The 14,371-nt window shown below is 38.2% G+C and overlaps 1 protein-coding gene across 1 annotated transcript; it reads right to left on the minus strand.

The window, feature by feature from the left end:
* Window positions 1-297: 297 nt before the first annotated feature.
* On the minus strand, window positions 298-12,306 carry SVIP (small VCP interacting protein). Its single transcript, XM_034417242.3, has 4 exons — window positions 9,508-12,306; window positions 6,383-6,433; window positions 3,691-3,807; window positions 298-2,291 (listed from the first exon to the last, which is right to left on the minus strand). The coding sequence occupies exons 1-4, from the start codon at window positions 9,568-9,570 to the stop codon at window positions 2,277-2,279; spliced, it is 246 nt and encodes an 81-aa protein (XP_034273133.1). The 5' UTR covers window positions 9,571-12,306; the 3' UTR covers window positions 298-2,276.
* Between the last annotated feature and the right edge of the window lie 2,065 nt (window positions 12,307-14,371).

Here is a 14,371-nt window from a genome sequence, read left to right on the forward strand (position 1 = left end):
GCCATTGATAATGTCCATCCTTTAGCCAGCAAGTGAGAAATTATCTAGAACTGTGTTTCTCAACCTTAACTATCTTCATAAATGTATTTATCAAAAGTTCTCAAATACAATAAAAGTATGGATCCACGAACAACTCTAAGTCTCAAAATGGCACTTTAATCTTAGTTTGCACCTTTTTCCAGAGGGATTTTCTGCATAATAAAAACAATCTAGATTATTCAAAAAGAATTGTTATTGTAAATTGGCATTACATTAACAAAAGTAGTAAAAGAGAATGATACAAATACCCATTTATCATCAGATTTTAATAGATTATACTTTATTAATGCGACACTGTAATGCACAAAGATCAAAGTGGGCACCAAATGGTTTATTAGTTCAACTAAAGGAAAAAGGTACTGTTAATAAATGAACAAGGTTATCGTAACCCAGTAACTGGAAACAAAGTGAAAAATTTAAAATAGCCCTATTATTTTATAGGAATCTAAAGAACCTCAGAAATAAATTGGAAAAGGTGCATTCGAGCACAAGAGTATTAATGTACCATCTGCTTATATATCTTTAAACCTGACACATCAATTCCTAGCGCTCCTCTGCAGCTGCGTCATGACACAGAGAAATGGTATGGCTTCTTTAAAGAGATGCAAACAGTTAATGACACTCAAAGTGCCTTTTGGAATTTTAATCCAAAGCACTGCAATAATTTAACATCTTAAGCTATTTTAACAAGAGCAGGAATTCTTGAATTCCCATTAACTTTTTTTAAACACTTAATACTGGATTTATGTGCACAAATGAGAAAGAGGAAAGTGTAAGCTGTAAAATATGAGGATTTCAAGATTTTTTTTTTTTAAAAAAGAACTGATTGTAATAGATTAGAAAACAACATAATTTACTGAGAAGGTTAACAATATGGTTAAGCAATCAGTTTAAGCTACATTGATTTATATCACATTTTAAATGGGAAATTTAATTTATTATTAGCCAAATTCTTGTCAAATAGTCATTATTTTTTCATACTTGTCTAGGATGTAAAGGGGAAGAATCAGAAAAAAATAATTCATTTGCACATTTTATTCTCTCAGACATATCTACATATACAACACTTGTCATTACTTTTAAATATATTTCTGAAGCATTTTCTCCCAAAAATCAATATTTATAATACTGGGAATAAGTAAGAAGCAACTATCTTTAGTTCTGATACAAAGCAAGATAAACTGCACCTTCATTTCTCTCATAAAATTTGATACTATTCCTTGCTTAAAATTCAAGATGTGTGAACATTTCCTATATTAGTTTAGAAGTTCAACAAATGTACTGTTTCTTTTCACATCACTTCCAGATTAGGTGCAAAGGGTCATATGAGAGAATAATTACATATGTTTATATTTACTCCAGTATGTTAATATGGATGATGTTATAAACGTATTTTTACACTGGCTATATCTGCAGAATAATGTCCTCGAACCAGTTTTTAAGAAATAAAAAAGTAATTTTTATAAAGAAATTTAATCATAAAGAAGTAGAATCCTGTAGCTGTTCCTTTCATGAGTTTTTCTTCCAAACTTCACATCCAAGTGGTAAAGCAGAACACCTTTCACCTTATTCTTTCACTTGTTATTTTTTTAAAAAAATAAGAGTCCAATATTTTGGCCTGTATTTTTGTAAACCCTGCAGATAGGCATAACATGTGTAAAAACTAAGACACAAGGATAGGGATTTTTCACCTCATAGCAATGCAGCAGTTAAATGTGTAACCAGCAGAAGGCACTAAAGCTTTGATTCTGAAGTTCTTACTCTTAAAACAAGCCTGTTGGTTTCAGTCATTTAATCCAGTGTGAGAGATTCAAGGAAATTGTGGACTGTATTGAACTGAATCATACAAGGGTAAGATGGCAATAACTTTAACAAGTCGCGCTTTGGAAAACAGAATTGTTCCCCACGATCACAAAGGCATGAAAATGGCATCTGTTTATGTAGGTAACTCCCATAATTCACCCCCTCCAGTACATTTAGACATGCAACGTTACACAATATGGCAACACAAACAGGAAGTGATTGGTTTGGGACATCTTTACTGGGTATTGTGAAGTGCTGTTCATCCTTAGTGCACGTATGTCAACTACCCTGCTACAATGGCAAAATACTGCTGCATCTTCAGAGGCCAACAGCAAAAGCCAAACAATTAACAAGTTTAATTCATCTGCAGCAACTGGCAAGTTATTGGCAGGACAAAGCTTTCACCCTTCTTCATTCTGAGGCAGCTCAGTATTTTATCCAACCTGCCACTAAAAGCAAAAACACAGAAATGAATATTAGCTACTTTTTACGGGTAAGGACATTATTCAATTTCTTACCTGTGAGCATAACCTTGTTTTATTCCAACCCCCATCTCACTTTTTCAGGCTACTTTTAGGTTATGAAAAATCTTCCTTAAATATAGTATTTTGAGAAAAAAAAAACAAGTAATAATGATACTTGTTTTCTAATGCATTTGGGTTTTATTGTATTCCAAACAATTCTGGACCATGAGTAAAGGAAACAAATGCATTTCAAGGTACAAGTAAAAGTTGCTGTGCAAGAGAAGTAAAGATTTATTCAGCAATTACAATAATCACATTTAAACTAAAGTCTGTGCAAATCTAACACACTTCTATCCTGACATTAGTCTAGCTATTTCAGCTTTAAATCCAAAAAAGATGGGAGCACTTCAGAACTGCCCCTCCATTGCCCCGACAGGCTCATATTCAATGCTGATGAAAATTCTCACTCATCAGGTAGGGTTGTCTGGAAGCTGAACCATGGCAAATGGACTTCTCTTCTTTTTTGGTTTGAAATGTCTGATAGTCTGAAGAAGCGACTTGGATAAGCATCAAAATGTTTGAAACCAAAAAAAGGAAAGGAGTTGCCATGACTCAACTTCCAGACATCTCTATCTCGAGACTCTATCTCAAATCTATACACAAGAAGAAAGTAATGATCTTGACAAGATAATTGATCAAACCATCGTATGCTGTGAACATGAGACCAAATGTGTGAACCAAATGATTGTAGAAAAGTGGGATGTAATGTAATGTCCCCCGTTGTTGTTTTTCCAAAGGCTCACGTGCCCACAAAGATGCAGCACTGTCTTTGTGGGCACGTGAGCCGTTGCCCCAGCTCACCTCAGCTCTGCCGCGCATGTGCACGCTTCCTGCCAGCCAGCTGGTATTCAGGTCTCTGCTGCGCATGTGTGGGGCGTGTGCGCATGTGCGGTAGGCAGACACATGCATGCGTAGGGGCAGGATGCATGAGGGGGTGCGTGCACATGCACAGGGCCCATGTGCAGGGGCCGCGCATTGCATTTGGGGGGTTTGGGCGCACACACACATTCTTACGCACACGCTTTTGCACTTTGGGCACTCGGTCCGAAAAAGGTTGGCCATCACTAGTCTAAGTGATGGCAATTGTCTGGCCAAAATGCTAGTCATTTATCCTAAAGTTTCAATACACAAAGAGACACTCAAAAGAGACATAAGAGTGACTGATATCAATCCAGGTACATCGATATGTTTTATGAGATACTAAGAAAAAAAATCAGAAGAAAGAGCCTTCACACCCTATCTATTAGAATAGCAATATAAGAAATAGGCGGGAAGATCCTGGCCTTTGATGTTATCCATCCAAATTTGATTCTTCACTTCTTACCCTTAGATTGCCTTTTTCTGGTTCATGGCTTCCAGATTCAAGACGTTTTTCCATTTCTTCTTGTTTTCGTTTTTTCTGTTCCACAGAAGAGATATTCTTAATACCACGAGATGCAGCCTTTGGAAAAACAACATTACATTACATCCCACTTTTCTACAATCATAGCAAAATAAATTTAGTTCTCTAATCTGTATTCCATATAGAATCTCCAATAAATCTGTATTAAATTTACATAACCTTACTTAGGGATGCAGTGGCTCAGTGGCTAAGAGGCTGAGCTTGTTGATCAAAAGTTCAGCAGTTCAGCGGTTCAAATCCCTAGTGCCGCGTAATGGAGTGAGCTCCCATTACTTGTCCCAGCTTCTGCCAACTTAGCAGTTCGAAAGCACGTAAAAAAATGCAAATAAAAAAATAGGGACTACCTTTCGTGGGAAGGTAATAGCGTTCCGTGCGCCTTTGGCATTTAGTCATGCCAGCCACATGACCACGGAGGCATCTTCAGACAGCGCTGGCTCTTCAGCTTTGAAATGGATATGAGCACCGCCCCCTAGAGTCAGGAACAACTAGCACATATGTGCGAGGGGAACCTTTACCTTTACCTTTACTTAGAAGAGTGATAACATATGACTGTAAAAGCATGGGCTTGAACAAAAAAAAAAAAAAAATCCTACAGGAAAACATTTTTGGAAGCATTTGGACAAGTTTTATTCTCCCTCCAGAAATGAGGAGTCAGGAAGCATATTTTGAAGCCTCTTTGAGAAGCAAATCTCAGTAGAGTTTTTCTTCCCCAATAGATGGCTATTTTTATTATTATTATTTATTAAATGTATGCGTCATCCATTTCACTGATAAGGAGATTCTTATCAAATATGGGTGAGAAAATATGCTATGCTCTTCCTTTGATAAATAGGATTATTGCTACTTATCATCAGTCCATCAGTCACAACTGTCTTATGCGTGCTATTCCTGTTCACGTTTTTCTCTAATGCAGATGTTAAAAAGAAGCAACTGACTGGAATTTGCACCTGCTAAAAAGCAAAGGCAAAACTTCTCATTCCATTGAAGAATTGGAAAAAAACAACACCCACTGCACTTCCATGTTAAAAAAGAAAAACTTAAATAACTGCAGTTATTTATTTCTATAGAATTGAACCTACCTATTCAAGCCTAGCATAGAACAGAAGAGAATGAAACAGGGATAAACATTTTCTTATTTAAAAAGAAGAGGTCTAGGACTTGTAAGCATGGAGAGGATATCTACATTTTCTTTGTCCTACCTAAATCTACAATGTCTGCAAAAGACCAGCTAGTTTTCCCCCTTACTTTGGGGGATAATCCCCATTTCCCACTCATTTTTTAAGTTAACTACAGACTCAGCCGTGGTAGTTTTTGTGGAAAAAACTATCCTAAAATACCTTAAATTCACATGAAACACCGTGCAGAAATTAAGATTTTTAAATTAAGATATATTTTTTTCAGAATGTGTCAGGAAATACTTCAAAAAACTATCTTAACTTGTATTTATTTTCTCCCCCTTGCTTTTCCTGATCTTGTGCCAAAACTAAACATGTGATTTTAAAAATTCCATTGTGATAATTGTGATTAATTGTGATTTTGGTATTATTTTACAGGTTCTCTCCTTTGCTGCAAAGAGGATTTTTGTAATAGTGGTGGTGGCAGGGAGGGATTTGCGCCAGAAAAATATATAGCAGTGTTGAGAGCATCAAATGGGAGGTCTCCCACCATAAAGAAATGGATTGGTTCAAGCAAAGAGTCATTTATAAGTATTATCTTTTTGCTCAACATTCAAATACTAGGGCAAAGTTTGGCCAGTGTGTTTGAAAGAACACGTCTGTCACGAATCCTGAACTTTGGTATTTTTGCTTAATTTAAGTCAGTGATGACTGCACATTTAATCTTGAGATTCTCAGCCCAACTCCTCTTCATATGCATTGGAATAATAAATCTGAGCTACTTCTGTTACCTCTTCTTGTGTTTCTTCAAGGACATCATTGATATTTGGATTGTTTTAGATATAAGAGCCTGTTAATCTGCAGGTCTTGCTCTATAAATTACTGTGAACAGCTCCCCTAACATTGCAAACATTATCTTGTTGCTTCTTACTACACATACCCACGATCTTACTACTTATTAATAAGCACTGGGATGCAGTGGCTCAGTGGCTAAGAAGTTGAGCTTGTCAATCAGAAGGTCGTCAGTTCAGCGGTTCGAATCCCTAGCGCCGTATAATGGAGTGAGCTCCCGTTATTTGTCCGAGCTTCTGCCAACCTAGCAGTTCGAAAGCACGTAAAAAATGCAAGTAGAAAAATAGGGACCACTTTGGTGGAAAGGTAACAGTGCTCCGTGCGCCTTTGGCATTGAGTCATGCCGGTCACATGATCATGGATATGTCTTCGGACAGTGTTGGCTCTTTGGCTTAGAAACGGAAAGCACCGCCCCTAGAGCAGAAACGACTAGCACGCATGTGCGGGGAAACCTTTACCCTTACCTTACTTATTTTTTTGGAAAGTTAGTTGTAGTGCTGAGTTTCAGTATAACTTAGGGCAAACCCCATTGCCAATAGTATAATAATGGCCAGTTTGCATTCTTAAGAGATGCTGTTTCTATTGTTCACATTCATTATACGAGATGGTTTTCTTTTAATCTATTGCTGTTCCAAATATCCAATTACCTCCATTTGTCTTTTTTCTGCTGCTTCTGCAAGTTGCTGCCTTCTAATTTCCTAAAGAAAACATATAAAAATGATTACAAAGGTATTTCACATCACCTATGCAGAGATAAAATACGGAATTTTCTAAGGGTTTTCCAAATATATTAGAACTTTTCAAAATCCTAGAAATGAGCATTCATTTTTTAAAATGCCAATTCTGCCCACATTATTTAATGTTTAATGTTAAAGAGAATTGCCAGAGAGAAATCTTTAGTCACCATAAGTAGCCATATACTTCCACCGCTGGGGGTTTTCTCATCCACATAAAACCAAGCAGAAACATTTCACAGGTCATTAAACTACACATATGAAAGACTAAACGGTGCTTCCAGCTGAATAAGTGAAAAACCCTTTTTATTAGTTACTTTTATCTTGAGTTTGTTATTTCTGTTTTGGGCCAATCAAAATTCCAGCCAATAGTCAGAAGTCAAATAAATCAGCTTGTCTCATCTTCAATTTAAGTATGTATCAGTGGGAATTAAATCTGCATAGAAAAAAGCAGATTTTCTGATATTTACTTATTTATTTATTTATTGAATTTACATGATGCTGATCTCACTGTTACAATGATTTTGGGTGGCTTCCAATATGGATCCTTCCTGTAAGAATATTTTATCAGCTCCATTACAATCTTTTTTTTTATTTTTAAAAACTTTTTTATTAATCATTCAAAATTAAAAACATCGGACATAGATATGACATCACTGGTTCTAAATATCTTCCAACACTTTAAACTAATACAAATGATGTTAAAGTTAATAATTATAATTCTTTAACCTTATACGTTATGTATACATAACATCATACTAACAATCTATATTGTATTTCTACACAATTATACGTCTATTAATCTATACTTGTACCTATTTATGTAATTTACATACATATTTATCTGTCATAATGTATATATTTCTCATCCAACACTACACCCTTGTCTCGGCTATCCTCCTTTTGTCTAGCCATTCGTAAAATTTTTTCCAGATTATATAGTACTGTGTTTCACATTTATCCTTGAGCTCCTAGGTAAGTCTGTCCATTTCTGAGCAGTTATTTTTAGTAATATTTCCTCTTCAGTTGGAGTATCTTTCTGTTTCCACTTTTGAGCAAAGGCTATCCGTGCCGAGCTCCCTTACAATCTTAATGTGGTAATAGAATATAGGGTTGAATTTCAGGGACTTTCCTTGCTAACTTTTGTGTATTGTAGAGTAAGAAGAATAGTGTGGAAGGAGATTATAAGTGTGTTTGGTTGAAGAAACTTTCACTTTATCATGGGAAAAAATGTTTTTGGATCCCTTAGAGATATTCCCAGAATGCCTCTGATCCCAAATAGCTCCCATAAACTTTCTTAGAAAATTCAAATGATGAGTGGCTGCAACTCCATATTGTCGAACTGTGCCTGCTTGCCACAACAAAGAGGAGGGTTAATGCACAGCACTTTGTAGCAAGGGCAGATAAAAGAGAATCACGAATTGCTTTCTAGCCAATTAAAGCTTAGATCAGTGAATATATTTATTTATTTATAATTTCAGCTTCTACAGCTGATCTCTTATATACAACTCTGGGTGGCATTCAACAATTAAAAACAATAATATAAAAAAATATAGAGAGGTGGCTACCCCTAAGTGGGTAGGGTAGAAGCCAAACAATTATCAATAAACAACTGAATAGCAGCTTACATACTGTCCCGGCCCACCATTATGGAAAAAGCTGAGTCTTTTGGGATAAATGCTATTTTAGAGGCAGAGGCAGCAAAAAAAAAAAAAGATGTGATCTGAAGCATACTAACTCAGCTGTAATTTTTCAAATGGGCAGAGGTAACCTGAGGCAGAAAAATCTTGCAAATATTCAGAAAAATATTGCAAATAATATGCTACGAAGGGCTTTAAATTGGTTGGGATCAATGGCAATTTTTTTTTTTTTTTGAATAGGATGAAATAGCCCTTCATACCATTTTGTGAAGCAGCCCCACAGCATGTTCTCCAACACATGTGACTCCCAACCCCTAAACTTTTGGATCTTGTGCATTAAAGGAAAACGAGTTACTCAACTCTTCTGAAATAAGGAAGTTATTGTGTGAGGACCTTTCAGTAAACTGGAAGTAAACCACACCGTTGCATTAACTCTTCTTGAACTCACATGACTATCTGGCATCTCCTCAGTTTTTCAAACAATGCTATGCACACCAACTTTGGAATAAAATCCAATCATAGAAAACAAAGGACTTGCTTTTGCTTGCAGCTAAGATTTTATTAACTCTCCATCAGTCAGCTGCACAGCAGAGTATTCTCATGCCACCCCAAACATAGTGACATTCCTACCCAGATCACTTCCTTTATAAAAAGGTCTGAAGCTATGTGTGCAACCAAGTAAATATTTGACATTCCCCGGAATAAATCAAATGTTTTGAAAACAAACAGGCTTTTTTTCCAGCAGGGTTTATGCATCCTACGTTTTATTCTCCCTTTGGTGTTTTTGAAAGATGGCACTGTCATTGTTATTTTGTGTGTGTGTGTGTGTGTGTGTGTGTGTGTGTGTGCTTATGTAGCATAGTTCACTGGCACTGCAATTTTGGACCTTTGGGTACACACTGATCCGGCTCATCCAGTGCACAAAGGCAAGATAAGTAAATAATAAAACAGACACACCCTCACCTGTGACAAGAACAATTGATCCTGAACTAAACAGCTTCAATTTGGACCACAAAGCACATAGTGTTTTTTTTTTGTTGTTGTTGTTTTGTTTTGTTTTTTAATATTACAAGGCGAAACCTAGGAGTAAGTAAACTCAACGGGGCTTGATTTTGGAGAAACCCTGCAATAGACCGGACTTTGCTCGTACTTCAAAGCTGATTAGATTAATCGTAATCTAAAGATTAATAAGCAAAGAGGGGGGAAGAAAAGAAACTCGGCGAAGATTTAAAGGCATTTTAGATATGCTCCATGAAGGAGGGTTTAAAAAAAAAAATCAATCTGGAATTTTTCGGAAGCGACACCTGGGATCGCCCAGCGAAGCCAAAAGGGAGGAGGAGAAACCCCCAGCCACCTACGGAACGAGTTTCGGTAGCCCGATCTCGCCCCCCCACTTACTGGATCCGGCGTCTCCACCACTTGGTCGGCGGCTCCCCCCAGGCAGGGCAAGCACAACCCCATCCCGACCCGCCTGCAACACTTCGCCGGGCAGAGCCAAGCGGCGAGTCCGAATCGAGCCCCGCCCCGCCGTCCTTTGACCAGCGGGCCTCCGCCCAAGCTACCCGCCGCCAGGCTGCCTTCCTGCGCGAACCACCGACGGCGCCACCTGCCGCTCCGGAGCCGGAGGGAAAGCGGGTGGGGAGCGGGAGGAAACCGCTGGCACGACCGCGGGAGAGAGAGCAGAGTCCCGTCTGCGTGGGATTCGGCGAGCAGGAGAGAAGGAGGGAAAGCAACACTAGCAGAAGTTTCAAAGAACTTCTGCCGCCTCAGAGCGTTAGCAGTCAAGCCTGCGGTTGTCCGGGCGTCTCCGTTGGTTATTTCTCAGGCTACAGCAAATGCATCTCTTGTAGGCAAGGCGGCAGGCCGGGGCTGCGAGGTTCTCCGGCCGCTGGGTGCAAGGAAGATTGCAACCGTTACCCAGAAGTAAACCTAACTGAACCCAATAGAGCTTTTTTCCCCTTCTGATTGGGTTGAGTCGTTAAGCTGGTGTGGGTTTCCTCGGGGTCCTATGCTGCCCTCATTGCCTGATTGATTTAATATGGGATCCCTTAAGGTTTATTCGTGGAGTCCCCATACCATTTCCCAGGAAGGGCAGTCACCCAAGGGAAGGTGGCAAATTCTGGCATATTGATTGATTGATTTTTTTTTAATTTGATTTATATGCCGCCCTTCTCCGGAGACTCAGGGCGGCTTACAATGCGTTAAGCAATAGCCTTCATACTTTTGTATATTTATACAAAGTCAGCTTATTGCCCCCACAAACTGGGTCCTCGTTTAACCTACCTTAGAAAGGATGGAAGGCTGAGTCAACCTTGAGCCTGGTAAGATTCGAACCTGCAGAAATTGCAGGCAGCTGTGTTAATTACAGGGTGCGTTAAACCACTGTACCAAGATTGATTGATTTAAATATGTACGAGATAACAGGAATAAGTATAAGTATAAACATTGATATTAATTAATGGGTACCAATCAGGGGTGAAATCCAGCAGGTTCTGACAGGTTCTGGAGAACTGGTAGCGGAAATTTTGAGCAGTTCAGAGAATACCACCTCTGGCTGGCCCCAGAGTGGGGTGGGAATGGAGATTTTGCAATATCCTTCCCTCAGGAGTGGGTAGGGAATGGGGATTTTGCAATATTCTTCCCCTGAAATGGGGTGGGAATGGAGATTTTGCAATGTCCTTCCCCCAGGAGTGGGTAGGGAATGGGGATTTTGCAATATTTTCCCCCTGAAATGGGGTGGGAATGGAGATTTTGTAATATCCTTCCATCAGGAGTGGGTAGGGAATGGGGATTTTGCAGTATCCTTCCCTCAGGAGTGGGGTGGGAATGGAGATTTTGCAGTATTCTTCCCCTGCCATGCCCACCAAGCCACCCTACGCCCGCCAAGCCACGCCCACAGAACTGGTAGTAAAAAAAATTGGATTTCACCACTGGTACGAATAAATGGAGTTTGATCCGGGAAGACCAATATTCCCTGTGTGTCTTGGCTCCTTTATCAAGGAGAGCTCTTTCCAATCAGTGTCTTGATTTTCAAGGTACTGATAAGATTAACATAAGATAAGATTGTAACTTTATTGTTGTTGTTGTTTTACTGCGAGCACACTGGCCCACATTAAAAATGAAATTATGTTGCCTGGTCTCAAGAAAAAGTGTATATCTACCCAAACATATACCATAACATGAGGGTGGCCTTGTGGCTCCTGCTGGAAGAACAGGTGGTGGGGCTGTGATCAGGGGGATCTTTGCACTAATTCAATTTATGTTTCAATGGCACCCAGTCATGCTCAACAGTCACTCATGCCTTCGTCATCTCTGGATTGGATGGCTTCAATGTGCGCTACAATGCAACTTCCAAAATGTAGCAATATGTACAATTTTGGGTGATTCACAGTTTGCCCATGTTACACTATGGATTTCATGAGTGATGCTGTCCCCCATTTGCTTCCGGGTACAATCAAGGTGCTTGTTATTATCTATAATACCCTATATGGCACAAGACTAGGCTATTTGTGGAACCAACTCTTTCTGAGGATATCTCTCTGTTCTGCTGGGTCAGACAGAGCACGCTCTGTCTGACCCAGACTGTCTTCCCTTCATTTTGTAATGTGGGATCTCGGAAATGTGCTTTTTCTGTAGTTAATCCAGCCGGTTGGAATAGCCTCACACCTAAAATTTGAGGGTGGGGAAAGGGATCCTACCCTTTCAGCCTTCCAGAAGTCAGTGAAGACTTGATCCTTTTCCCACCATTGGACTAAAATGGAGTTGAATCAGGGAGTCAATGGTTGGTTATTTGGTGCCTAGTGGGAAGAGTATAGACTGGGTATAGTCTCTTTTTATTGGTTGCTATAAGTTGCTTGATCACTCTATGAGATTACCATATAAATTATATTAATAAACAAATAAATGCAGGGTGGGAAGGAGTTTCTACAAAGAGACTTAGATTGAAAGTTTGGTCCTTGCTCAGAACAGGCAAGCTTTTAAAAGTGGGAAGGCTTTATAATTAAAATTGTTCTTTTTGCAAAGATTTGTATGGAGATTTCCCTTTATTTGTTTTATTAAATGTGTAGCTGGCTTTTCTGTGTACAGAAACACCCAAGACAGCTTAGAATCAAAATTTTTAAAAAAATTGTCATAAAAGCTATTACAATTTAAGTCAGAAAATTGACACAAGAAATGTGGTTTGTGAAAAAAAAAAAAAAAAACCTACCAGGGGAGTAAGAGAGCATAGGAGTCATAGACCAGCATAGACCATTCCTTGTCACTTATTGAAAGACAGAATGCGCAAGCTTTCAGACTACTCTTATCATTTAAGCAAATTACATCTTCCTGGTAAAAAGGCTCACAAATACTTCTTGCTAGTTTGAAATTGACATCGTATGAATGGACAATAGCTTAAGGTCTTTCAGTTGCTAGTAGAATGTAGTAGTAATAGCAGTTGGATTTTAAGGTTTCTTTCATCCTTAATTATTACTTGTATTGATATAGAAATAATAATGTGCTAATGTGATGTGCAGATAAATGAAAAACTATCGAAAAGTGATCCATATCTAAAAAAGTGATCTGAAAGGGATTAGTATGTCCTGTTGAGTTAATGGCACAGGAATGCCACCTGTCTCCAAGAATTCGGCTTGATAAACAATATATCTTCTTGTTCAGTTTTTTATTTAAGATACTAACAATTACTTGAATAGAAAAATGGCTGAGCGCCTTAATGCTTTATTCAATTACCTTCATGATGAGTATAAAAAGATTGCTTTCCCCTTGACGTGCTTTTAAATTTTAATTTGAGTGGTTTTAGAGCAAACTGGAAGTGAGAGAATGCCTCCGTAGAAATAGTAGGCAATCAGTGCTGACAGGTTAAGAACTGATATATGCCCTTAATATCCACTTCAGGGTGAGAATATTTCAATTTAGTTTCAAAGTGATCTTTAATAAATCATGTAGTACTTTGTCAAGTCAAACCTATTTTGAAAGCTAAAGTTTAGGGAACTGAAAAATATTGCAGCAGATGTGACACAAAACCTGAAGTGTTAATAGAAGGATAGTAATGAAGCAAACAGAATGTTCAAATTATTATCCATTTCATCATGATAACTCCAATGCCCATGCCTGGAATCCCTATGCAAATATTGCATTTGCAATTAAGTGCACAATATAGCAACTTTATACATTTTTCTCGTATAATAGAGGTAGTCCTTGACTTATGACCACAATTGAGCCCAACATTCAGTTCACGAACTGCTCTGTAAAAGGAAACCAAAGTCATCTTCTAGTTTGACCATTTCAGTTGTGAACTAGATGCCTTTTCATATGATCAGATCATTCCCAAAGCTCTGTTGAAAAGGAGATCTGTGAACTCTACATTTGTTGTTGTTAGTTGCAAAGTCCTGTCGGACCCATCGCGACCCATGGACAACGTTCCTCCAGGCCTTCCTGTCCTCTACCATCCTCTGGAGTCCATTTAAGCTCACGCCTACAGCTTCAGTGACTCCATCCAGCCACCTCATTCTCTGTCATCCCCTTCTTCTTTTGCTCTCAATCTTTCCCAGCATTAGGCTCTTCTCCAGCGAGTCCTTTCTTCTCATTAGGTTCATTAGAGTTCATAAGAATTCTACATAGGCCTTAGTAAACTTACATTTTTTTAATCAGTAGGGCATCTAGTCAGTTTTGTTTTCTTTCTCTCTACAGGGAAAACTAACTTTAAAGCCCAATGTGTTTAATTAAATTCATTGTTGTTTATTAACTCTTCAGTTCAAATATACCACCCCTTAGTATTTATTCACCTTAACTGTAGTTAAGATTACAAATATATTATAAACCAAGTATGCTGATTCATTGAAAACAAGCTTTTGCAGCTTGTTTTCGGTTTGAAAGTTTGGAAAGATTGGGAAACATCTTTCCTTTAAAACTTAATTTAAATACAGTACATCCAGCTTTTTGTTATTATTATTATTATTAAGGCCCATTCTCATGACATAGTTGTGCTATTTCAGAATAGCTGTGGTTTTCTGATTCCTTTCTGAGCCAAATAAAACCAGACTTTAATATGATTTCCATATATTGGTTTATCACACCCACTGTGATTATTTAATGATGGGTTATGGATTAATGTGTTGTATAATTGTAGCTTCTTGGCATTTCTCATTATTATTATTATTTGCTATTCTTTACTCTTTCCCTTTTTCCTTCTACTCTGAGCAATTATTCATCTTCAGCTGTCTCCCCCATTGAATTACTGTCTTCCAAAATTTGTGCATAATGA

Source organism: Pantherophis guttatus, chromosome 1, assembly GCF_059756535.1.
Source record: "Pantherophis guttatus breed Tessera chromosome 1, ASM5975653v1, whole genome shotgun sequence".
NCBI classification, from domain to species: domain Eukaryota; kingdom Metazoa; phylum Chordata; class Lepidosauria; order Squamata; family Colubridae; genus Pantherophis; species Pantherophis guttatus.